Source organism: Scatophagus argus, chromosome 16, assembly GCF_020382885.2.
Source record: "Scatophagus argus isolate fScaArg1 chromosome 16, fScaArg1.pri, whole genome shotgun sequence".
Classification (NCBI taxonomy): domain Eukaryota; kingdom Metazoa; phylum Chordata; class Actinopteri; family Scatophagidae; genus Scatophagus; species Scatophagus argus.
In genome coordinates this window covers 7,907,126-7,934,091 of record NC_058508.1, presented here as the reverse complement: position 1 = coordinate 7,934,091, position 26,966 = coordinate 7,907,126, and the positions used below count along the sequence as shown (strand labels likewise).

Below are 26,966 nucleotides of genomic sequence, written 5' to 3'. Positions count from 1 at the left end.
TATTTGTGTGTGTGCATGTATGTGTGTGTGTGTGTGTGCATGTGTGTGTGAGCACACGCTCTCCCCAGAGCAGAGCTGTAGCCATACTGTCATCTAGTTTTCCGCCCTCTTGTGACTCACCTTTTACAACACTAAAGTTCTGTCATCCTCCCGCTCACAGCACATTTTAACCACCCAAGTGTGTGTTTGTCTGTGTGATGGAGGCTTGTGCATGTTGTATCTTTGTGCAGCAATAACAATAATAATGTGTTGCATTGCTTGCTTTCATGTTGGTATATGTGGTGTGAGTTTGCTTGTTTCTATGTTTGTCATGCATCTCCTGCAATATGCAGCAAGGTTCTCGGAGTGAAGATAAACCAACAACAGCATATATAAGCATATAATTAAATTCTAGCTGTGCAGGTCAATGCCGTTAGCTTCTCTTACATCATAGGATGTTGGGGATCATCAAACAAACAAAGGCCTCATGGACAAATTGTTTTGTTCTATTTTCTTTAATCAAAGCCTCTCACATTTGTGTCTGACAGCTGCATGTTTACAAGTACTGCATCTACAAGACAACCAACCATTAATATCCAGAGAGAGTACAGAGTAAATATTGCCACATTGCCAATATTTACAGTATAAACCATTCTAGTGTATCTGTTGGGTAAATTTGTACAAATTGTGCCATTTTTCTTCAGCCAGTTACCTGCTGGTGGTTTATTTTGCTGCTGACCAAAAAACATGTAATGAATAGATTGACATTTTGGGAAATACACTGTATGACAGAGAGTTAGAGGAGATGATTGATGCCACTCTCATATCTGTACAGGAGATATGAAGCTTGAGCCAGCAGCCAGTTAGCATACCAAGGTATGTGTTTATTTTGCACTGTGTGGGTAAAGTGAAGGTTCTACAGTAGTAGTAGATGTAGCATCCATTTTTTAAATCCCATTATTAAAATAGCGATAATTATTTTTTTTTATTTTATTAATAAGTTCACTATTGTTTTTAGAAAAATTGAAGTACACAAAAAGCTTCAATTTCCCACAAAAGCCTAAGGACTCTTTCCCATTGCTTTCACAATCATTTACATGAGGTGAATCAACACTTACTGAAATAATACAATTCCCTCTTATTTGAAAGTCCTCATAAGTTTGACAGAGTTGAAGTGTGTTTGATACATCATGCCAAACACTTAACAAAGGCTAACACCCACATGAGAAGTGAGTGAATCATAGTTTCACATGCAGTATTTAGGCCTAGGTTTGCCATACAATACCTGACTGGATTCTCCATTAAAACGTTAGCTTTACTATTAAAATCAAAAGAATACATCTGTTTTGTATCCTTTAGGTAGCCAGAGCGTAAGAGCAAAGTCAGAAAATCAAGGAGGTTTTACTTGACAATAGTACACACTGTACAGACTGTCTTACAGTCTGGATTCAAAACGTTTGCATCCTAATCAAATTAGGAGATCGTCAGCAAAAGCTGCAAATGGCTGATACAATGTGGTAAGTAAACCCTCCTTCCCTTATAAGTTGTCACAAACTCAACAGAATTCATAAAGTAAAAATGTGAATACAAATGTACATGTTTGTGGCGACAATCACACAGAAGTGTAAAATGATAAATGAGAATCAAAGAACTTGAGTCTCTGTGTAGTAAGGAGTAAATCTCCAAGACTTTTTCAAGAGAGGTTTTAGATTCACAATACAGACTTTTTGTCAGATACAGAATAAGTCACAGTACACACAAACCGGCATTACCAAAGTGCTCCACAGCAAAAAGTGGAAAACCTTTTATGATACGTTTACAGTGTCTGAACTGGTACATTATAGCACTTTAAGGCAAATGTCATTTCCCTTTCGGCAAAAGTACTGATACAGTACAGGACACAAAAATTAACACAAAAATCCTTACGAATTAGATATTTCGTCCTAATAAATCACGTATCAATAATAGATAAAGCTACAGGAGTTCCCCCTTTGCATTTATATTACATATGAATTTATTCATTAGAGCAAGTGCAAAGAGAAAGGCAGTGAAACTACGGTACGGCAGTTTTCAAGACATCAAGTGTCCAACCTTTTAGTAGCACACTGTATGTATACATGAAGCATTGTGTGCATGTATGTCGACCTTACATCAAGCTGAGTAGATCATGTAAATGTTATGTCAAAGACTCTATAATGTACATACTATAAAGTAGCATGTCACATAAAAAATTAAGACACAGTGAATCAGTGTATGGACCAAAAGAAAACATTTCAGAAACACTTACTGTATTTGTTTAGAAGAATTTGTATTTTATATCAAAGTTTTACTTCTTCTAGGTTGTGTATTTTATCCTATATACAAAATTACCTCTTTGGCAATATAAGCTAAAGCCTGAATTCAGAGGAAGTTTTGTGAAACAAGCTTTTTTTTTTTTTTTAAATGTCATTGTAAAGTAACACTGGAGCTGCGTGAAAATCCCCAAGCAAGTTTTATAATAAATTTTAACAAGATTTTTATGTAGTTTTGTACTTTAAGTGCTGTAACTTTAGATGTAGTCAAGTCAAGTCAAGTCAAGTCAGATGTATACACTGTAACCGCCAAAAACTGATGAAAAACACATATTTTGATATTACAGCGAAACAACATCTCTTCTTCTTCCTAACAACTATTGTCTTTATGTATAAATTTGATTATTGATTAGCTGTACCATTTCCTGTAGTGGTAAAACATTGATTACCTTTACTACGAGAGGCTACTGATTTGCAGTCTAATTAGTAGAAGGTCAAATAAACTGATAAACTTCTCCACTGTAACATGGTGTCTGTGACAAAGAAAGATGAGATTCATTTATATGTAAGCAACAGGTTCAGGGCTCAGTTAAGTGCCTCATCAACTATCGTGTCCAAATCCACAGACGTTTCTCTAACGTGTCGACAGAACTGTTGCTAAAGAAGCAAGAACAGATATAGGACCTGCCTAATAAGTCTCTGCACAAAAATCAATATTACAGCACGTAAATAAAATAAATAAAGGTCAAAGTGCTTGAAGAGTCAATATACCAGTGTGTGAGAAGACACAGAAAGAGTGCTCTCATTAGACACTGAAGCCTCAGCAATCAATTTCATGTTTTTGTGCATGCGAGTAACTGTGTGAGTGCATGCAACCAAGTCCAATATTGGATGTCTGTTTTCCAACTGCTGTAGGCTATAGACATGAGTCCCAGTGAGTCTGCAGGTCATAACTGTCCAGGAAGTCTGTGGAAAAGACACTAGTGGGTGTTTGTGGGGCCAGTTCAGGGGCTTCCTCTGCCTTTACTCCCCCCATGGTTAGGTCCAACCAATCCATACAGTCCAACTCATGGTCCCCTTCCTCTGCCATGTAGGAGGTATCCATGGGAGATGGGGGATGGTCCAGGATGCTGGGAGTGCACAGCATTTGACTGTGGAGGTCATCGATCAAAGTCAATAAGCCACCAGGCTCCACCCCCAGGAGAGGCTTACCAGTGGTGCTTTCGAGAAAGTCCTCCAGGCGTCCACCACTCCCAGCGTTATCAAGGTGTTTTGTCCCATTCGTGCTGTCAGCCCGAGTCTGAAGCTCAGAATGCCCTGAGGGGGCTGTCTGTGGGATGTCACAGGTGGGTGGGGTGGGTTCAGATAGCAAAAGCTGGAGTGGGGAGGGAGGATGGTAAGAGGCCAAGGAGTTTGGATTTAGATGGTCCAGAGAAGGATCTGGTACTGGTTTGAAGGTGGTCGACATTTCTGAGGGGAAAAGCAGAGAATTAAATGTCGGCCACAATAATCATCAAATTGCTGAGTAAATTAAATAAAAAATGACACAACAAATACAACAGACAAAATTATTGCTTCTTACCTCCTGTCTGCAAAATGATGTCAATAAAATCATCTTCATGCTCTGTATCCTGAGGGCAGACACACATTACCCTTTAAAACTGTACATAAACTTCACACAACATGAGCATTTCAACTGAAATAGCCTGATGTAATGCAAAACAATGTAAAACTGGAATGCAAAGCAACTTAGCTTAGCCTAATATAGGTTAAATAAACTCAAGAAACAAGGCAGTAAAACATTTTGGATAATAAACCATCCATTCATTTTGCACAATGACACAATCAGACATACAGTCCATCATACTTTATTATCAGGTGATGAGGCTGTGGTCTTAATGGAAGCTGGAGACAGTGGTCCAAACAAGACATTCAGACCAGGGCAAACCTCCTGGAGGAAAGGATTGATAGAAGCAACAACAACAACAACGGATATGGGAAGAAGTTAGATTTTTGTGCATCCGAGGGTATCAAGAAATCAATATGGCAGGATGATACAATTCACCTTCAAAGATTATCCGTGTCATCTGGAGATTACTTACGATTTGAGTGGAAGGCGGTGAGGTATTTTTCCCTGAGGGAGCAGTCTCCTGGTACTTGAAGAAAGACTGCAGATTGGGAGGTCCTGACAAACACTGAGAAACCTCCTTCTGAGACTGGTCTGCACATATCTGAAGTCCCACATTCTGTGGCTGCAAATCATTACATAGAGTGGACAGAGAAGTGTTGTTTACAGGGGAACAGTATTCATTTCACGAATATCACCTACCACCTAATATAACCTTTAGCCTATTGCCACTCCTGTAATAAGAGTGTCATAGGAGGTGTAAAAAGATCAGGAAAGACTGCAGACAACAGCAATATGTGAAATCAGCACAGTGTGTTCCACTGAATCTTGACATTTTTCAGGGCAGGCTTTGTTCCAGCACACCTGCACTCAGCAAGAGATTCTGTACATCTCAATTAGCTAAGATGTGATGGAGTCTTCATACCTCCTTTGTTAACAACATGAATCATAGTAATGGAGGATGTCATTAGAGTAATTAGCAAAGCAATAGTAATCAGCATCGTAATAGTGTCAGACACTCTTATCAAAGACCGCTGTCATTGTCTCAAACAGCATACATCATTAACTTCTGCTGCTATTGGACTCACTGGAGCAGTTCTCTTTCACCCCTGTGTTTTGCTCTCTCTTCATGGAGCATTAACAGACTGTTCTGTTATTGTTCCATGATGGGAAAAAGAGGATCTCTGGCTCTTTGTCAGGGAACAGGAGATACTTGTATTTCCAGTATATACTGTATAAATACCTCATGTTCTTTCTTTTTTAAATTTTTTGTGTTGTGCAATGCTGCTCCAGCTACTATGTTTGTAGTGGAGAGACCATCAATTTAGTATACTTTGTTTAAAACTCACCTTTGTCTTTTGTTGTGTGCAAAATCCCAAATGCATGCTCTCTTTGTTTTGACTATCAATTTTAGGCAGCTGAGCAGGGTTGTGGCCAGGGATCTTGGCTGGAGTGGACTGTAAGCATTGGTGGAAAATGAATAATGGAAGCAATATTAGTCTTGTTAAGTTCTGAATATATTAATAAAAACAATGCATGCATTGGAAAATACCTTTTTTCACCCTCTCTACAGTCCTGATTGACAAACAAATGGACTGCTAAAAGTGAATCATGTACCTGCAGGGTGATTTGATTAGTTGCTCTGCTCTCAGGCGCTTCGGTTTTTAGGTTCTCAGTGATGTGACCAGTCAGTGCAATTAGGAAGTGGTTACCATTGCTGTCAGTTACCAGAGTCGGGTTGGAGTTACTTTTAATGAGATCCAGTGCCAAAGATGTTGCTGAACCTGACTGCTGGTTGAGGGACGTTTGAGACACCTAGACAACACAGACAACAACCTTTAGAGGAAGGTTTTTTTTCTTAATTCTTAATTTGTATACACTTTTCTTTATATTTCACCAGCAACACAAAAATCCAGCTCTTCTTATGAATCACATAGACCAGTGGCCTGTACTATGAAGCCAGTTCAACATACCATATATTTCTGAGCACATTCACATGAAATAGGAGGTGTTTGCAGCATATGAACAATTGCAAAAATGAACACATCTACTGGCAGCAGAGCAGCATGCTTCACAAAAGACAAGAAAACTATAAGACAAATATGTAAGAAGTTAAATGCCATTCCTGACCTGTGGTGACTGCTGTTGCGCCTGGTGTTTCTGCTGTATTAACACTTGCTGTTGCTTCAGCTGTATCTTGGTCTGAATCTGGATTTGTTGCTCTTGTTTAGTCTGAGGCTTCTGCTTAACTTGCCGCTCTAAAACCAACTTTTGTTCCTTCAGTAAAATCTGTTGCTTCACCTGCATCGGATGTTGACACTGTTTTGAATGCTGACGCTGATGTTGTTGTTGTTTGAGATGCTGTTTGTGAGTTTTCTTCTTTCTCTGCTGAGACAGTTTCTGCAGGCTCTGCTGATTCTCCAGCGTCTGACTATGGTTATGAATTGTCCTCTGCTGGTTCTGAATGTTGCACTGTTGGTGCAGCAAAAGTTTCTGTATGGCCTGTTGATGGGCAAACTGCAGGGTGGTTTGCTGGAGACATATATGTTGCTGTTGTTTTGTCTGTGTGCTCTTCTGCTCTGCCTTGATTTGCACGTCCTGAGTTTGGGTTGAAGACTTCAGTAATCCATGAGTGTCTGGTAATTGCATAGTTCTCTCAGATGTAACTTCCTCTGCCTCAGTGACCTCTTTTTTGACACTTACTTTGCTAACATCCATCTCACATGAAACAGATGACTGTGGACGGGGTAATGGTGGATAGCCAAATGAGAGAGGGACACTGGACTTATCAGAAGGTTCTTGTTTAACTCTTACAAGAACCAGTGGCTCTGAAGCTCGTCCTCCACTCCTCCCATGCTCCAGCTGCATCCTCAGCATCTCCACCAACCTCTGTTTCTGCCTCAGCATCCTGGTCAACTCCTCTATCTGCTTGTCTTTCTCCTGCAGCATCTTGTCTTTGTCCATAGTTACTACTGGAGCTATGGTTGTAGTGACGGGGGCAGCTGATGAAACCAGATGATGCTTCTGCAGAGAGGCTGTTTTTAAAGAGAACTGACAGCTTACTGGGGTGGAGCGCTTGGGCTCTTCTTTAATGTTGATCGGAAGTTGAGCAGCAGAACACGGCTGAAGGTTCAGCTGGGTGGGAGGTGGACTAATCTAGAAAGTAAATTTTTTTTTAAAAAAGTTAACATTCAGCAGGAAACCTTGACATGAAAAGAAAAGCAAGAGCTCGAGACTACAAACAACTATCACCTTTCTTACGAAGTAAACAAGAGCTACATGCCAATGTTTGTATGCTGACTCACTCACAATGGCAATGTTGGCCAGGCAATAATGTTTACCATGTTCACCATCACCACCATAGTTTAGACTGTTCACATGCTAACATTTGCGAATTAGCATTAAATACTTGGACAAATCCCAATATGCCCCCCCCTACACACACACACACAGTTTAACCCCCATTTGCATCATCCCTCATGTGACCCCAACAACTCACATGATGGAGTGGGACAACAACTCTAGCACAACTACCATGACCCGTATGACTGAGAACCTACATCGAACCGACATCCGACATTTCGTACTTTTTTTTCAAGGGTACATTAAAATACCATGTTTTTAAGATGAGGGTCAAGTTTCAAGTCTATTGATTACAACAACAACAAAATAATTCAGACCGTTTCGGCCAAGGAGTCGCAATTAAAGCTGGTATCTTCTGGGCTCATGGCAACTGGCAAGCGGGCAGAGGGGGGGAACGAGACAGTTGCAGGGGGCACAGTGACCCCACAGGTCATGGACTGCTGAGGATTGGCACTGCTGCCTGCAACAGATATAAAGAGAAGGTGATATGGTATTAGGCAGGAAGTACAAAGAGAATACATTATCTGCACTGTTTTCTTCCTTATCTTCAAACACTGGAAAACCAACAACAAGTACATTTTCTGTTTATCCCACTGACCGGTCAGAGAAGATGTCTGATGGCAATGAAACTGAAACTGCTGGGTATGTGATGTATTGTTGTTGGTGGTTGTGGTGGATACAGCAATTTCAGAGGATTTTCCTGCACCTTCAGCCCCTGGCCCTGTGGTACCCCCTGCTGTTGGAGAGGAGGCAGTGTCACTGCCTCCATTAAGTTCCTGGTATGTCTTCAGCCTCTCAATCAGGTCGTTTTTGGTGCCGGAGACCGGCAGGCTGCGCAGCTTCAACTCAGACTTCAGCTCCGCAACCTGACAGAAGACAGATTAAAAGAGAGATTGAGTTTGAGAGATATGAGTGAGAGAAAGCAAAGAGATGAGAATAAATGTCAGAGAAAAATTGAAAAGGATCAAAGAAAAAGAAGAGCGAAAACAAAGAGGCAGACTAATCCATCACTGTCCCTTTCTTTGTCAGTTTGGAGTTGGCATCTCACACTTCAGTGCCAAAATTTTGCAAAATTCATAGCTTGTTGACAGCAGGGAGAGCTGAGTGCTGGTCCAGTGCTGCCTAGTGCTGCCTCATCTTGAGAATGAGACATAACCTATGAGTTATGAACTCACCATACAGTTTTTCTTAACTTGTATTTGTATATTGTTGTGCAGCTAACCTTCATTTCATCCAGATTTGGAGGTAGAGATGCTGGTTTAGTCCCACCTAAAGGAGCAGAAGTGTGATGGCTGTGACTGTCCTGGTTAGAGGACGCTGTTAAAGAGGAAGTGACAGGTCGGGGTGGGGAGGAGGTGGTGGAATTGGAGGAGCAAGAGGTAGGTAGCTGGTGATCTGACTCAGGTCTGTTGAAGAGAGAGTAAGAGGGGGAGAAGAGATAGTCATTTCTACACTCTAGGTGCTTCCTCAAATTCTGACCCATGTTTCCACCTAAACCTCCACTAGATTGGATCAACATCACCAACTGACAATTTGTCTGGCTCTTTAGATTATGGATGCTTGATACATGCTCCCAGACAAACCCCCCTCTATCCCATGCAACAAAACGCCTCTTTTCGTCAAGTGTTACTATGCACTAAGAAAACTAACTTGGCAGGTGCAGGCAGGATGGCTTGGTAGTGCTGCTGCTGCTGATTGAGGATCTGGAGCTGCAAGAAGAGTTGCTGCTGCTGGAGGACTTTAGCATAAGATGAGTCCAGACGGGCAGGAGGTTCTTTATCTCCCTTCTGGTCAGGAGGGATGTACTGATGGTACTTAAACTTCTTAATCTAGAAAGCAACACATTTCAACATCAAAATACAACAAATAATCTTTGCAAAACCATAGCAGTGTTAGTTTGCTCCCTCATAGGAACTGGTGAACCAAGCTGGTTCACTGAAGTGCTACCATTAGTATTTACTACCTCTTCTGGTATTAGCAACAGTTTAGTCTGCATGACTAAGGAAAAGAAAAAAATACCTTTGGCTTGTTATCCTTAGGTTTCTTGTGTCTCTGGGCAGAGTTAGGTTTGGGCTGGAAAAAAGAGGAGGGTGCCGCTGAGTTTATCGTGTAAACACATACATTTTTGTTCATGTTTTCTATTGGAACTCTATGATTAAAGTTCAGTGTGAGCCTGGACTTGTTACATAGTCATTTGGTTCATTTTAAATATAAAAATGTTGATTATTGAGTATTTTTAAATTAGAGCATCAACAGTGAAAACATTCATGAAGTCAAGTCCAGTTCACATGTAATCTTTCACAGATTATAAGACCCTTATAGATTTTATTACTTGGTTGGCCTTGACAGATGTTACTTACCCTAACCTGTGAGATTGCACCCATCCTCTGGGTAGACGGAGCTGTCGTCCCATTGGTCAGCTTAAATGAAGGGGAGGATCCAGAGATTGGTGGGAAATGAGGAACAGGAAGAAGGACCTGATTAATCAAGATAAAAACACTTTAAATAAGCAACACTAATCACAGACAGCTACTCCATTGCCTTACCTAGAGCTGAACTAATAAATCAGTAAGGCCAACACATTGCCCGATACCAGCTCATTGTGGATGTGTTGGTGTGTATGTTGGTTGATAAGTAACAAAAAATTGCAGAAAAGTGATGCCAGACAAGGTTTTGAGAATTTAGAAACAGTGTTACCATTACATAATTTATTATAGATATGTGCACCAGAGAGCAAAGTATGTATGTTGGTTAGAGTTCTTTAAAAAAACAAACAAATCGAAGATATTAGTATCCTAAAATGTTTGCTATGTGTTTATGTAAAAGCTATTGCTATTGTTCCAAATGCATTATCAAGTATAAAATGAAGAAAAAAAAAACACTAAAAGATGCAAATTCTTGCTATATAACTTCCTCTGATGTGTCACGGTCTTGGATCCATGTCAAACAACATGTCAGGACTGTGTCACCCTCTCTGGAGGGATCCTACCTGTGTGGGAGATGAGATGCTGCTCCCAGTCAGCGTCTCTGGTGGAGAGGGTAGAGGTAGCAGGCCCAGAGGAGACTCCTGGTTCTCCGGCTCTTCTGGGGACAGGCTGTAATTACTGTCCTCATCGCATGATGAGTTATCACCTGAAGCCTTAGGAAACTGTGTCTCTGAGAGGGACAGGAGGGGTTGTGGGCAGAGGGAGAGATGGAAGGCCTGATGTCAAAGTCGATGAAAACATAAATGCAACTTCAAAAAGAGCACTTGGTTTTTCCCAGTGACACAGAACAAGCTACTAAATCTACCCTCTTTGCCAGTGTCAGTGTGTACATCCCCACACTGACAGGTCAGCAGCAAGTCTTATCGTCTGTATGTATAGGTGCTGACCCAGTGGATTCCTTGCTACCATCCAAGCATATTGCACTGTGCCAATGAACTAAGACCCTATAAGCCTCCCTAAAATCAGCCAACACGTCCTCACCAATGTCTGCTCCAGAACTGTCAACTAGTGCATTCATGTAGAGGCTGCTGCAGAGTAACCTAAATACTTGTCCTATCTGTCTGTACAACGTGCCCATGAAAGCCACTTTTAGAAGATATCTTTACAAAAAACTGTGGCCAGAAAAAATAAAACTTTTTCCTAGTGATAATTTTCATTCATCTAAGTTCACTTACAGTGCAGCCAATTAAGACTGACCACGTCATTCACACAGTTTTTTATGTGACAGATGGCTTCTCTCTAAGGGATCATGTTAATGAAGAGAATTCTAGAGGATCCACTGTGTAATTTATGCTATGCATGCATTAACTGTGAGGGCCTCACCTGTTTATGCCAGCTTTTTACGTTACTTGTGACTTTCATTTTCAAAATGTTTTCTGGGCAACAAACAAGCATGCCTGAATAATGGGCCTGTAAATCTGGGAAAGTATGTGACAACCGCCAGCATAAGACATTGTCAACCAAAGGACAAGTGTTACATCAGACTGAAATGTCCTTCAGCGCAGGAATGAAACTGTATTCCTCCAGCTAATTTTTCCCTCAGGGATATCAGATAATCATTTCATTATTATGCAGACTTTTGAGTCCTTGCAGGGATTTAAGGAATATGGTTACCTGCTTAGATCCCGTGGACTAGATTAGAGACCTTCTTTCGCTGGTAGATGTGTGTTATTTAATTATAGGAGCTGCTGTGGGCTGGAGCGGACAGCGAAACAAAATAAACCGCTAGCCATTAATTCACCATCAGCAGGCAATGATGAAAAGACAACATGGGGCTGATTAAGAACCCTCTGATCCAATAATGTGATGCGTTTCCTAGTGCTGCGCTGTGCCAGTGTGTGTCTCAGTACTGTACTTTGTATGTCTGCGTCTTTGCATGTCAACGCTGTGTAGATCTTGTGTTCCCAGTGCTCCTACCGTAAGTGGAGGTAATGCAATTGTGTTTATTGTGCGGCGATGACAGAGATAGATAATCAACTGACAGTGCATGTTATTGAATCTCAGCATTCTTCCCACCACACATCAATCAAGCAGCTGGACCCAGTGTTTCTGATGTCATCATCTAAAGCATAACAGAACTGACAATAGATTAAAATATACAATAAAAGATAGTATTGCTCTTTTGTTTCTTTTATTATGGATGTTGTAATGAAAAAGGGTCAAATTTGGGTCAGTATATCTGTCAAAAGACCCAAATTGCAATTATGAGAAATCACATTCATGCATTTAGAGTCCTAATTCTTCATTTCATACATAATTCTCCTAATAAAAAATAATGGGTCTGTAAAGATTCACTATGTCCTTGTTTAACAAATCTAAACCTATGTTTAAAGCTTGAATATACTACTGGGGGTTTGTGTGTGATGTGATTAGTAAATTGGATGTAAAAGTGCATTTGTTCTAATTTTGTGTTTCCGGGCAATTGCGTATGTGTGTGTGTGTGTGTGTGTGTGTGTGTGTGTGTGGCAAGCACAGCTGAGGCATGTTAGTGGGGTATCAGTATGTGCATGATACCTGAAAAAGAGGCCAAGAGGGACCTCATGTAAGAAACCTTTGTGCAATTATGAGTGCAGGGCATAGATTATTTAAAGGTGTATTCAATATTTCTTGGCCACTAGGGGGCAAAAAAACCTACAAGCAAACAGATGTGAAACCAGTATGACACCATGACATCTTAAGTTGTTCTAATGAACATGTCTGAGAAACCTTTGCCTAGTTACACAGCCAGGCTATTCAGAGCAACAGTAATATTCAGTCCAAGTCATTTTAATGGCCACTTGATGAGTGTAACATTCACTCTTTCTCCAGCACTGTTTGAGCTCATTGCAATAACCTGATTTAGAAACACCTCATCAACAAAAATATTGATCAGGTTTAAGTATTTATTTGGTTTAATTTGTGCACAATGAATAAAAGTATGCACAGAAGTCCTACAATGCAGGTTACCACTTTTCTCAGATGACCTGCGGGAAGAGGTAGTGTATCAAAACAGACAGAGCCTGAAATCAGCATCTACTGCAGCATGTCACCGCCTCATTCTTGTCTCCAAAGGTCAGAATAAATAGTGAGAGGTGTTCATTATAGTCCAGCTGAAGATGGAAAAAGTCCAAGACATTCATTTGGTGGAAAAATATTGTAGGAACCAAAACCACCAACCAAAGGATCCAAAACCTAGTCTGGCTTACCTATGATGGCCTGTTTAATGCTGGAGGGGATAGGCAGGATGTTTTTGTGGATCAGCTCCATGGGCCCTGGCCGGTGGGAGATCTTATCGTTCAAATCATCGGCAAGGCGAGTTCTCTTCAGCTGCAGCTGTTTGGCCTGAAATGACGGCTCTGTTGTTGTCTCTGGAAGTAGGCAGAAACCAATAAATGGACATTTTATGCCAGTGTGCTACGATTCTCAGAAGTTGCCTTGCCTTGCCTGGACTCCAGGCAAACTGGAGGGTCTATGTGGCACTCACCTTCCAGGATGTGCATCCTGATCAGTTCAGAGCGCTCCGGTCTACTCCTGATCTTCCTTTTCAGATAGTCCTCAGTCTGGAGAAGGAGGGAAACATGCTCAATTTTTCCATAACTTTTTTTCTCTAAGATTTCATTTGCAAAGTTGCAAGTTTGGGCAAGTTGCCAAGTTCACATCTAGTTTTCTGCTCTGCTCATCATCTGTACCACCATTTGGTGCAGTGGTCCTCGACGTATTTCTGTTTTTTGTTTTTTTGTTTTTTCAGATTCACCTTCTACAGCTCTGTCAGATAAACTTGAATACTTCTTCATCCACACTGCTATTTATTTCATCTTATTAATTACTTTTAGCTAACTTTCAGCAGTTTATGTAGTGTCCAGCCATTTTAGATATCCATTAACCATTTACAATTACCATATATCCATTTTTTTTTGGCTTTTTCATTGTATTCATTACTTTCAGCAAAGTATATTCACTACTTAACTTTGCTTTGTGTGTGCCACACTCAATATATGGATATTGTATTTACAATGATTTTGACAAATATATTAACCGTTTAACAGCTGAACTGGAGGGTAGTAGAGTAATATACAATATTACTTGTTTTCAAATTAGTTGAGCTTGTCGACAATCTTTTTACATAACTCCAAGTAGCGCATACCCTGGGGCACCAGGGTTGGATATCACCGATTCAGCGGATATTTTAGATACACTTCACCTTGCAGAATATTCATTTTGTGAGAAGATGGCCTTCTCTCAGCTCTAATATGTAATTTCCAGCCTCTCTGTATTACATGATTTTGCTGTAATGAAATTATGCTACAAAGGTTAGAGAGGAAGAGGGAAAATCTGCTTGAAACAGGACAGTTTTGACTCCAGTGATTGATTTGAGAATGACATACTCACCCGAGCTCGTTCCAAACTCCGTCTCTGTTCGTGGAAGGCAGCTGAACCTTTCAGTGCTGAGAGAACAAAGAATGAGAGCAGAGCAAAAATGGAGAAAGAGAGAGAGAGAGAGAGAGAGAGAGGGTGTTAACACGGCAGTGTGTACATTCATACCACTGAAGGGAAATGGAGAGCAAAATGGTTTTGAATGACTCTTCGCTTCTTCAGATCAGTTCCAGTTCAGTTTGAATAAGTTTACTGATGGTGAGGATTATTTCTCTTGTATTGCTGAAGCTTTACATTTCTCACATTTTGATGGCCATGTCAGTGTTGTAAATGGCTGCCCTCACTGCACAGGCTCACATGTTTATAAGCCATGACAGAACAAAATGCATAATAGCCTTGGAAGTCCCATTAACAGGATTTGTAAAAGGCCAAAAATCTCAAGGTAAAAGGAACAATGTAATGTGATGAACTCTGAAGGTTACAGTCCAAAAGAGTATCTTTACGGCAGTGGAATTTATGGAATCTGTTCAGCATTCACAAATGACTCAAGCAAGACTTCCTGTAGGCCTGTGATTATGCAAAAACCAAAGGATTAGCGGTGCTAGAAACCTAAAAGCCTAAAGGGCTGTGATGACACCCAAATGAGTTAAATGCGGTGCATCAGTACAGACGTTTTGCTTCTAAAACAAGAATCTAAACCTCACAATCCTAAATAATGTTGTATTACATATAAGAATACATATGTGGGCAGGTTACTGAGTAACAATGTTCACAAACTGCGGAAGATGAAAAATGTTGAGAATCACACACGTTTTCACAATGTAAAGTCCATTGGAGAAGCGGGAACTCACAGACTGGGCCAAATGGAGAAACACTACTGCACAGATTCAGTAGGCTGCATACCCAGGCAAAGTAAAGTGAACCCAGAAGCACCCTCAAATTCAAGCTGAGAGTGAGCACTTTAATTTCAAAGTCACACTTTAATTTTGATGTGCTGGAGCTAATATAACAGAAAATGTGTCATTCTATTAATATTTTCTGACTGCACTGGACACACACACACGGTGTTACTAGATTAGCAACCCTGGGGTAAGACTGCTGGTACCTGCTCAAGCTTCAGTTCACGTCACTGAGCACTGTCACACTGCTCGTACACGTTCACTCGTGCACACCCTGGGGACATCACCCCTCTTAGACCTCTCACCCATCCATGAGGGGGCTATGTGGCCTCCTTCAGGGTGCATGAACCTGCCTGTCAGTCAGCTACATGGAAAATGAGTGGTGGGGTGGAGGGAAGGATGGATGGATGAGCACAAAATAAGGTTTTGGAAGCTGGATGAAAGTGAAAGGGATGGAAATAGACAGGAAGAAGATGGAGGATCAGAAAATGGATGGAGGGAAGATGGCAAGAGCAGATAAATGGAGAGAGGCAGCTGGAAGAAAAATGGAACAACAGACCAAAGGGCAAATGAAGAGGAGGAAATAGAGATGGTGGGATGAGGTCAGAGAGAAAAGACTCCATTATGTGCATGAGTGGCTGTATCATGGCTTCTTGCCACCCAGCTAAAGCTAACCAGTATTCCCAGCCTTTAAGAACATCAAGCAGCATCACTTCCTCTGACAGTGGCTGTCTTTTTATGTTCAGTCAGCTGCTGACTTGTGCTTTGTTTTTTCTTGAGAGTTAACAGGCTTGTGCTTAAGAAGCCGTCCTCCATATGTAACTTGATTGCATGACAGATCAGCTGGTTCAACTCTGTGATATGTTTGTCTGGCTCATAAAATAACTTCAGTAGCCACAAAATTACTAAAATGTCATTTCCACGAAGATTTCAAACCGTTGTTATTGTCACACATACCGAGACCAACAGGTCAGCCGTTGCAAATGTGAAATGTTACATGTGATACTTACATGTATGGAGAGCTCATGTATGCCACACTTACTGTGGCAGACATATCAGTCATTATACAATGCATAGCTGAAGTGTCCTCATACCACTTAGAACTAGCAGTAAACCTGCCCTTATGATTGCCTACCCTAATGAAAATTCAACAAATATTCGACTAAGACTTAGTTTCATTCTTTACTTCAAATACACTGACTCAGTACAAATACAGAAACTCAAATCAATGCTTCTGCTAGGAAAAAACTCCACCAGTGTATTAAGGATTACTTCATCAAAGCTGAAAACCATATGTGAATGAGCATGAACTTAAAAATGTTTTCACACATCTGAGAAGTGTATAAATAAAGTGCTACATGCAGACCGAGGCTGTGAGACTGGGTTTATAATAGTACTGTGTCAAATGAACACGCCACACACCAGGGTCTCAGCTACAGACACATGCACCAACACGGGCAGTCACCTTTCCAGAAAAGTCAAGTTTAAACAAATACAAACTGACACCTAACTCTTTGAAATCAATTAATCTGGAGGGGGTCTCAACCTTCAGTATAGCCTTTATCGTGCCATGTGGAGTCATGCAGTGTGTTGAGACTGTTGCAACTCAGAATTTCATATCACACATCCAGTTCCGTCATTAGATCTCAACCAGTGCCAAAGAGTTACACAAAAATCTTGATATCTCATTGATGTCCTTAACATGAGCCAAGTTTCTGGTGAGGATGACAATGGCAAAAAGTAGGCCATCAGATGTGTGCAGTGGTTCCATTGCCTCGCTTGGGTGACAAGCTAGCAGGTCAGTCCTCATATCTGTTTTTTTGTCAGACGATGACGAAGATGAAGGCACCTGCTTTAAAAAAAACATATCTTTGATGATAATTTTGCCATCTGCACTGTAGAACCCAAAATCCTTCCACAAGCCACTAATCAGATGTGTCTGTGCTGTGATTATCCAATCAATGTCATGAGCACCCTCTGCTGGCCATGAGACAAATTGCTTCTAATGGTCTATTGTGTTTAAAAACTGTAAAGTTTCAAATATTTACCATTAAAATATTTCATTTTTTTTCCACATTCAAACAAAAAGCTCATATTTGAATAAAAAGTAACAGCCCTCACCTCCACCTATATGTAATGCCTGTAATGAGGCCATTTTCATGATGGAAGATTATAATGGAAAATAACAAATGAACAAAACACTTTCAGACACTGTCATGCCACAGTATAGTCAAACAAGGAGTATTCTGGGGCTCATTATATTTCCCAGAAACTCTAGCAAGCATGCAAGCAGATATAAAAAAAAAAGAAGTTATTTGTACACAAAGCAGGTATTTGACAGTTATTTTTGATGTTAGAATAGTGGGAAGAAGAATGGAGAGGGGAGCTAGTGAGTGATAAAAAAAGATATCAAGCACAGCAGATGGACAGAAAGTGGGGGCAGAGAGAGAACGAGAGAGAATCACCACTGTTGCTACGAGAGGTGGCTGTGTGTGAAATTATCGACCTGTAAGACAAGAGAAAGACTTCGTCTGAGGTCCATTCTGATGTTTTATGAATTGAACAGAAGGAAGGAGCTGAGAGATGAGGGCATTCTGTTGAGAAAGGTTAGTAGTAAAAAGGGCTACAAGGTGGAAACTGAGTGAGTTAGGAGAATGAAAAGGGAGTCTAATGTAGAGAAGGAGGGTGGGAGGGTGAGAAGAGGAATAGGAAAAGATCAATGAGGACTTGAAGTACTGGGATAGACTCCAGCCCCCCGCGACCCTGACGGATAAGCGGTATAGAAAATGGATGGATGGATGGCTGAAAATAAGCTCTAGTAGTGTAGTCCGTGTGTATTACATGAAATGGGACTAGCATTGCTAGTGATAACAACTGAATGTAACAACTGAATGTGCTTCTATTAATACATACGTTTAGAAAAAGAGCAATAAGAATGTAAGCAGCACTAACAAGTTGTAATTGAAAGCATCTGAACATTGTGAGTCAGATGATGCACGGTGCAGTCTCTTTATCAGATAGAAAGCAGCAAACGGATGTAGAGTATGACCTTGATTCACCTCACTTTGAAGACTGAAAGTGCCATCTGTCAGGAGAATAGGGCACCGTCTAAACCACAATCCAAATCACTTCAGAGCGCTGCAGTGTAGCATGTAATGAGGCTATAACTAAAGCGACAGGACTGATTTTCACAGGTGAATGAATGAAGTCAAAAATTAAAGACAGTTGCTAGTTTTTTAGCCACGCCTCGTCAAACAATGCAGCCCAGCAATAATTTCTGCCTTCAAGAAGGTTCAGCCTTTATTGAGACTTTTAATGGAGGTGTTGATTCAACCTATTTGTCATTATAAACAATGTTTAATGTGTTTAATTTTATTGAGAGGTCCCTCTAATATTTAGTCTGGCCTCATTAATTTGGTCTTGTATCTTTAAATGTTCTTGTGTTTTATGTGTTGGTCAGCCGAAGACACTCCAGTTCTTCTATTCTAATTAATTAGCCCATCAATACAAAATTAAATGGCAATTATTGAGATAATTATGTCGTTTTTGAAGCAAAAAATGTCAAATACTCTTGTTGATGATTGGTAAATGTGAACACCTGACGGTCATCCCTGGGAACTGGATCATTAGTTGAATAAAATAAACGATTACAATACATCACCTCAGTATGTTGGAAATTACAGGCTTTTTTTAAAAACTATTTACTGACATTTTATAGACAAAATGTTGAAACGGTTACTTGAAAAAATACTCAGCAGATTAATGAGCAATGAAAATAGTTGTTAGTGGCAGAAGTATTCATGTAGTGAACATTTGGAAAAGCCAACTTTTTATATGTGAAATGAATGTGCTGAACAAGTGTAACTTCTGAGGCTGCATTTCAAAATGGGGTAAACCACTTTAACCCTCAGCTGCACCTTCCAAGTCAGAGTTACGGTAACGTTCACAGACAGGCTTGCAATGTATGTTTTATATTCCGTCAATTTCCGCGTCAAGCAATTTTACATGACTAAGGCTTATACTGTGAACAAGTTATAGCCTGAACGCACAAAACTGGAAGCAATGACTTTTTCAGAGCACAGACCAACATTTTGTCCTAAATAAAATGTTACAGTCTACTTACGTGGCATGATTCCCTGCTTGACCAACTCCTCTCTAGTACGTCTCTGTTGCAGCTTCAGTTGGAGAACTGGACACAAAAAAGACAGAAAACAAGAAGGAAACAAAGTCAGTCACTTCAGAATGAATGAAGAGCATTGTCTAACCGTCAATACACCTTGTCTACCTCAGTTCCCAGACAGAGAAAGCCACAGAGGTTCTGACATTACTCATGACTTGCAAGTTAGAAAAACATGAAATAAAAAAAGTTTGCTGTCTGTATGTACTCTAAGGTGCTTTACAAAGGTTTATATCTACCCTGTTAGCTGCTGGTGATCAAAACTGGTTCTCTGCTGTCCTCTGTGAGAAGACGTACAAATGTTAAGTTACACACTACAAAGGGAAGAGAAACACAGCAACATGAACGTGCATGTGCACATAGAAACACACGCACCAACAGTTTCCTGTTTCAGGCGCTTGATTAAACAGCAGCACACACGCTTTACCGCCGCTGCATTTGTCACATCTCATCACCACAGAGCAGTGTGACAAAGAGAGATAAAGGAAGGCGATTTACATGCATGTGTTTAATGTAACTACACTCATCGTGATATCAGTTATTCTCAGTTATTCACATGTATGGTTCAGCCTCCCTATTCAGGAGTATGGAGGCTGTGGATTCCAACAAGGTTAAACAAAACTATCATCACACTCCTGAATGTAACTGATATCTGCAAGTCTTCATGTTCAGAAAAACTACTGAACTTGGTGAGACCATGTCCAGACCAAACTTTACACATTTTCTCAGACGAAAATGTCATCTACAAAAAGTTTGAGGCCTGAACCTCCAAAACAAAATTATGACTTGCCAAGAAATGATCTTCTGCAGATCAACAGCTTCTCTGTATCTGGGTCATGAAAATCAGTAGTGAAGTGAAACAAAATGTGTATTTTTGACAGAGAGCCCTTTTTCACACACACACACACACACACACACACACACTGACCATCCACAGTTTAAGTATTAGCTCACACCTTTGCACTGCAGAGCTGTGGCTGAGGTGTTGCACAGTGGGTTATATGCTGTGACAACTACCAGTAATAAGACTACTAGAAGTACAAGAGAGGCACTAGAAAATAATCTAATGACCTTTGATGGTCTTGAGTGTAACTTGTATGCTGCACACACACACTTGCTGTGTTTGTTTTTAGCTGGTAATATTCAGTAACAGTTCCTAATTTTACAAACGTGAACAATTAACCAATTATCTCTCTCCACTGATGTAAGGGGCAAACAGTTTTTAAGCCTCACATTAAGTGAACCGACGAAAAGTACAAGAAAACTGTCGATCAAAAAGTTTGGTCTTTCTAGGCTTAAGTCAGTGACATTCAAACTTTGATCTTAGCCCATTGGTTGAGACCCCACTCATTGGGCCAAAAATGGTTAACTTATGGGTATAAAATGTGAGAGCTTTCTAAAAAAAAAAAAAAAATGCTCATCATATGACCCACTACTGTGTTATGATTCTGCTGTGACCCTCAGCCTGTATTTTCCTTATTTTCTCATTAGTTTACTGTGTTCGGGACATTTCCAGGTGTCAATAATTATGAAATGTTTTTCTAACCACCTGCCAATATTCACTCACCTGTTAGCTCTGTTATGATCTCCAGCTATTCCTGATGCAAATACCTGAAGCTTTAGCTGCTAAATTCTCCACTATGTTCAGTTCAGTTCTTAATTGCAATTTATTTTCCACATTACAGAAGAAGGAAAGCTAATTACCCATTTACCCATACCCCTTACCTAATGTTTTTATATATATATATATATATATATATATATTTATTTTTTTTTTACTCAAATATTACTTTCTTCTTTTCTGCTGTTCAATTCAACAAAAAGAAAGGTAGCCTCTTCTATCATTAATTTCTCCCTACCCTTTAATCTCACTTACTGAGACAACAGTGGGTGGAACACATATTTCATGTCATGCGTTTGCACGTCTTGTTCCTGATTTTTTTGTTTTTTCTTCAGTTAAACTCTACCTTCTTCTTTTTCAAACAGATGTTTATCTGTTTGTTCCGACGTTTCAGCACGGCTTGCATAAACAGTGTAATATTGAGAGCAAGCTCTGTTGCAAGCAGAATCAGCAGACTGTCCCTTTACATGTCCTACAAGTAGCCTGAGATAAAAAAAACATTCATATCCCTGTGATTTCTGTGATGAGGACGTGGCTGATGCAGGATGGTGCAGTGTCTTCCCTTGGCAGCAGGAGAGCTTTACCTGACTGCTGCGGGCGAACATGGTCAGACTAACACAAACATACACAGTGGTGTACCATTAAAGGCCACAAATAAACACACATATTTTGATACCTCCATGGCTGCATGGTGTGAATATACGTGCACAATCACTAAACTTGCCCACTCACACTAACACACACAGACACACACAAAACACTTATTTCGAGGCAGATGATTTGTGCCAAGAGATGACAGGCGAGTGATGCAATGTGCTGATACAGAATCTATTCCGGGAAAGTATGCTCATTGCTCAAATGCCATCACATAACTGCAAGTGTACCTTCACTCAACAACAGTTTAATGCACACAAGAGCAATTCTAACAGTCATACAGGAGCATGGGTGTGCTACATACAAACCAAGGGGAATCTTGCATTGCTTGTAGAGAGGAAAAACAAAACAATGTAAACACATTATGCAACGTATGTAAACTCAAAGGTGACGCCAATATTTATTTGTCAATTTTAAGATTTCAAAACAACTGGAAATACAGCTTCTTAGACCAAATTATCTATCGACAGTTGCTTTTCTCAACGCAAAAAAAATCTGCCTTAAAAAGCAATCGTAACCACACACGACAGGCCTGTGCTTTGTAATGCTCTGTGTGTTGAAGCAATGTTCATTGGACTGTACAAGGAGGGAGACACCGAGGAGTTAACCAGCTTACTCATTGACTAAATATAAAGATGGACGACATGAGAGCTCCCCAAAACATCTCAATGGCTCCCTGGTGTTGGCCTACAGGTCATAACTCCCTTTACCTCTATGTTAGCAGATACAACATGGGCTGACTTGAATGCTACGCAATGTCACATCACGCATCTGAGGCATAAGGGTTTGCACATGAGGTTTAGTCAACTCAAAACCTCTCATGAATTGCTAAAAATATTCTACCTGAGACAGTATTTTCATTTCATCATGCTCAGTCACCGTCTTTTCAATCTTTGCTCTGTGACTGCTGTTTCTCTTCATTTTCCGGGAAGAGACATGAGGAACCAAGCCTAGCAACAGCAATGTCATCTTTCAAAATACTGCAACCGACTATAAACAAGGAACTAGTAACATACTGAAAAATATACACATTGTAAACATTTTTCCACAATCCCACTTTTAAAATCATCACTGAGTAAAAGTTATTTTCTTAGCTACCTGTTTCAATACCATTTTAGGAATGTATCTGAGTGTTTTTACAAATATAGTACTTAAGTTCAATTTCAAGGTACTTGTACGTTCCATTTTATACCACTGTATACTTTTACTCAGCTACGTCTCAGGGGCAAATATCGTACTTCCTACAATTTTTTTATTTGTGACCATGTTGTAACTGCTTGCAACCCAATCTCTGGACAGACAGCTGAACTGAAACATATTGTACTGTAACATATCAACACACAAAGGATGCCAGTATACAAAGGATTTATATGGTTTCAGATAAGAAGGTGGGGGACAGAATGAGAATCATACCAGACAGACGGGCAGATCAAAGGAGTTCAAATAAGACTGAAAGTTCTGACATTATGCCAATTTATCTCATTATTCCCACTAATGCTAATGAGGCCGATGAATCTCTGTGTCTATAGAGAAAATCTCATGGTTCATGGTTCGGTATACTCATCTGTAGCTGTCAATATCAGCTGTTTCATTTCCAGTAACTTGCACATAACAAACCAACAGCTGTATTAGACTTTCAAGTATAATCTTGTTTTAAAAAAAAAAAAAAAATGAGAAGAAAATTGAGTCTTATTTTTAGAGGTTGTCTGAGTGCATGTCACTACAATTTGGACTTCTTGGAGTTCACAGAGTTTGTCCTTTCCTACACCAGTTCAAACTGCTCTCAGTCCTGCTACTTTGGTCTGAGGCCCATGCCACTACAGCCAACAGGTTGCTGAGTTCATGTGCTCAAGTCAAAGTGTGCTGTGCTCGGGCTGGCTGAGCACCAACTGTAACCCAGCCACTTGTAGAGTATTTGATCCTCTTAGCACCTGAGCCCAGAAAATAAACCTGGATGACACTCTGAGGAAGGCCTACACCCTTAAAACAGTTAATGCAGTTTGGAATATGATTTTTAAATTGACAGAAACCTGCAAATATCGTCTGAGTGTATACAATAGCTGCACTTTTTTCTCTGCTACCAATGAAATCAAAGCATTAATTAAAAGCATTGTCTTCATGTACTTCTGCACGTGCAATGGAAGCATGACACAGAACAGGTATCCCACCTTGTCTGAGACTCTGACAGGCCTGGCGCTCTAACTCAAACCGTATGGCTGACTCATCCATGTTCCTGCTGATTGGCGGACGCCTGAGAGGGGCAGGGTCAATGCGGGCACAGGGCAGGTGTTCCAACATGGTGAGTGCGATCGAACGGAGAAATTACTTTGAATTAGACTCAGAGAAAACAGGAGGAGCAGGAGGTCGGCTGCAGTTTACCCCAGGTGTCGAACTTGAATTCTGTACATCCACAAAAGAGAACAACGCAATCCTCTTCGAAAAAGTTGCTGGATACAATTGTTAAGAGTGAAAAGCAAGAACATTTTTTAAAGCAAAGTAACATGAAAATATACGTCTCCTCATTATAACAGCCATCTCCCATCACTTCAAGGGAAAAAACTCCAGTGTCGTCTATGACAAAGTGCTCTTTAAATGAGTCATAGCAGTGGAATAAAGCAGTACGAAGCTACTGTGTCAGAGCTGCTGCACAGCTTCAGACAAGCTTCTGCTGTACTTGCTGCAGCTACAGGACTAAGTCGTGTGTGTGTGTGTGTGTGTGTGTGTGTGTGTCTGCAAGCAGCCTGTCACAGCTGTTGCTGTGCTCTCTCATTCAGCTGCTGACAGACACTTACAGGTGCGCACGAGGACACACACACACACACACACACGGGTTCAGGGCGAAGGTCCTTGTCACCAAATTCCTCTCACTTAGCACTTCTGAGCCCACTGTGAGGTCAATGTGTGAGCACCTCTCAGCTGATATGCCCTCAGGCCTAAAATCATTGTTACAATTTGTGTAATTCAAACTCAGGAACATAACTTCTCTATTGCAGTTATGTACAGGAGATGACAGAGCTTGACCCTCTGTCAAGCAAACTGTGCTGTGGTTCATTTGAAGTCCCAATGTAAGTGTAATCAGCAAAAAAAAGGACAAAAGAAGAAATTTTTAATCTAGAAAGTTTCTCATTTGCTGCAATTCACCTGAAAAGTAAATTGTGGACCCCTTGCTGAGGTTGAAAGTGAGCCACAAACATGGAGCATCACATCCACTGGAAGTACAACAACTGCTTCAAAGCCCAGTCTTTCAAATTACAGATCTACTTTATATTGCCAACTGAACGCAAAGAAAACAGGGACACTTGTAGTAAACACAAGTTCTGCATCTTGAGAAATAGCAGAAGCAGCTTTCTCACAAGTCTTCCATTTAATTTGGCACATGCAAGCAAGCTCACTAGCAAAGGACGTGAATGGTCTTGTTCATACAAATCTTACAAATCTAAATTTCACCCCATCACCTATAACTTTCGATCACCCACAGTTTTCTAGAAAGACACTGTAAAATGGAGTCAATCAGGAAATCAGAAAATATGAGTGCAAATCAAGCAAACATGCCCTTGAATATAAAGTACCCTTTTTTAAGCCTTCATACTTTAATAGTACAATGATTTTCACAGAAGGACACACATGAGAAGAAATGAAATCCAGGATCAAGAGCTTTTTGTAAAAAAAAAAGCCTTTACCTTGAAGCCAGCATCTAGCGCAAACAGGCCGACATTTAGCCATTGTGATTTTGACTTGAGATGAAAAAAGGACATGAAAAAAAATCCATAAAGCAACTATCAGCTGATCTGTTCTCTTTCAGCAGGTCAATAAACCTGCCCGTACACCTTTAAACTGCCTTTATCTCCTCCTTTCAGCTCGACAGTCTTCTCCTCTCTCTGCCTGCATGTCAGTATAAAACACCTGTTCCCATCCACTGACAGTTTCATTCATCTTCATTATTAAGGCTCTGTCCCAGGTGACATCAGATAATTTGACATGACACTAAAAGGTGAGAGAGGGCCCTCTCAAGGTGAAACAACTAAGTGCTTTCCTCTCATCTGTCGGTTAGCATTATGTCGAACCGATGGCCCTTGTCACGTTCACATTATGTTCAAAAAGCAGAGCTTCAAAACCAAAGAAATGGTGAACGCATGGTATAGTGTGTGATTTTGTAACTGATTTGGTTATCAGTGGCTCTATTACAGACATGAGGGATTGGTGTGTGAGCTGAAGCATACAAATAACAGCCTCTGTGTTTGTGTGTTAAATATGCAGGATGTTGTGTTGGTGGGTGCATTTCTGTATCAGACGGTGTTAATATGCAAAATGTGCTGTCCCCAGGCAAAGAACTCCTCAGTCTGACAAGAGAAGGGAAAACGAATCAGGACTCTGATCCGCCATTACTTCAGATAAGGACCCGACCAAAACGCTGGCGGGGATAATCCCACTTTGCTGGGTGTGTTTGTGTGCATGAGTGTAGGTGTTTATTCTCAGAAACAGTGTGTCTGACAATGTGTTCAACTCTGCGAATCACTAATATATGTGTATAATTTATGTAACAGCGAGAGCATAAATGCATCTAAATAAGTGTCTGCACATCTTGTTTGTACTCAGTTAAGTCTCTACAAAGTGTGTGCTCATATCACTCAGAAATGCTGAGATAAAAGCCAACAAATCGCTCAGGGCTCCAAGTGGACTGTAAATCTCTGTCTCGCTATCTTTCCGTCCCACACAAAGAGCTCAGTCGCGCTGAGCAGAGGCAGATCTTTATCTCTGCTGATTAATAAACAGGAAGAGATCACAAAGTGGTGGTATGAAGATGCAAAGTTTCCCAAACCCTTCAAATCAAAAAGGATTAGTCAAGGTTACCACTGCTCGCGCTGCCGTCTGTTGTCAGGTATTTGTTGCCCATTGATGTCTGTACAAAGTTTCACGGCAAACCAGTAATTGGTTAAATATTTTAGTCTGGACTCCTCTCGGTCAATGAACCGCCAACAAACCAGATCCTATTTAAAAAAGTTCAATTCAGAAGTGTTTTCTGCTGACCTCTGAGCTTGACGTGTTCACCCTACAGAAGGTCTGTCTATGTGATCATCAAAGTCTCACTGTCATCTCTGAGCAGGTGGTCCGTGGATCTGTTAAAAGGATTAGTGAGAGGTCACTGCCAAAAGTAGTTACTGTAAACTAATGTGTGTCAGCATGTGGAGCACATGCATCAACCCTCTGCGAGAGATAACCTTTGTCCAACCAACTTTATTTCCTACTATCCATTCTCTATCCATCCATTTTCTATACTGCTTATCCGTCAGGGTCGCGGGGGAGCTGGAGCCTATCCCAGCTGACTACGGGCGAGAGGCAGGGTACACCCTGGACTGGTCGCCAGTCAATCACAGGGCCAACACACAAAGACAGACAACCACACACTCTCACGCTCACTCCTAGGGACAATGTAGATTAATTAACCTAATGTGCATGTTTTTGGTATTGTGGGGGGAAGCCGGAGTACCCGGAGAAAAGTGCAGTGTTAACCACTG

The 26,966-nt window shown here is 40.6% G+C and overlaps 1 protein-coding gene across 3 annotated transcripts; it reads right to left on the bottom strand.

Moving 5' to 3' along the window:
* Positions 1-1,642: 1,642 nt before the first annotated feature.
* Positions 1,643-24,090, bottom strand: LOC124073731 (myocardin-related transcription factor A-like). Of its 3 annotated transcripts, none has more exons than XM_046416165.1 (19): positions 23,619-24,090; positions 19,122-19,187; positions 14,115-14,170; positions 13,210-13,285; positions 12,932-13,093; positions 10,250-10,416; positions 9,621-9,737; positions 9,280-9,333; positions 8,911-9,089; positions 8,483-8,666; positions 7,859-8,126; positions 7,578-7,720; positions 6,028-7,053; positions 5,515-5,712; positions 5,247-5,354; positions 4,373-4,522; positions 4,138-4,221; positions 3,853-3,901; positions 1,643-3,740 (listed from the first exon to the last, which is right to left on the bottom strand). In XM_046416165.1, exons 1-19 carry the CDS (start codon positions 23,746-23,748, stop codon positions 3,187-3,189), a joined length of 3,771 nt encoding a protein of 1,256 aa, XP_046272121.1. In that variant the 5' UTR covers positions 23,749-24,090; the 3' UTR covers positions 1,643-3,186. The 3 variants fall into 3 exon arrangements, with proteins under 3 accessions (XP_046272121.1, XP_046272122.1, XP_046272123.1); XM_046416166.1 differs by having other exon boundaries at positions 9,621-9,680; XM_046416167.1 differs by lacking the exon at positions 23,619-24,090 and adding an exon at positions 19,415-19,488.
* Between the last annotated feature and the right edge of the window lie 2,876 nt (positions 24,091-26,966).

Excerpts from the sequence above, each read along its gene's own strand:
- LOC124073731 (XM_046416165.1), bottom strand. The coding sequence starts at position 23,748 with ATGTTGGAACACCTGCCCTGTGCCCGCATTGACCCTGCCCCTCTCAGG. Across the intron at positions 9,090-9,279 it reads CTAAGGATAACAAGCCAAAG|ATTAAGAAGTTTAAGTACCA; the intron begins GTATTTTTTTCT and ends GTTGCTTTCTAG. Across the intron at positions 3,902-4,137 it reads CCTCATCACCTGATAATAAA|GATACAGAGCATGAAGATGA; the intron begins GTATGATGGACT and ends GTCTGCCCTCAG.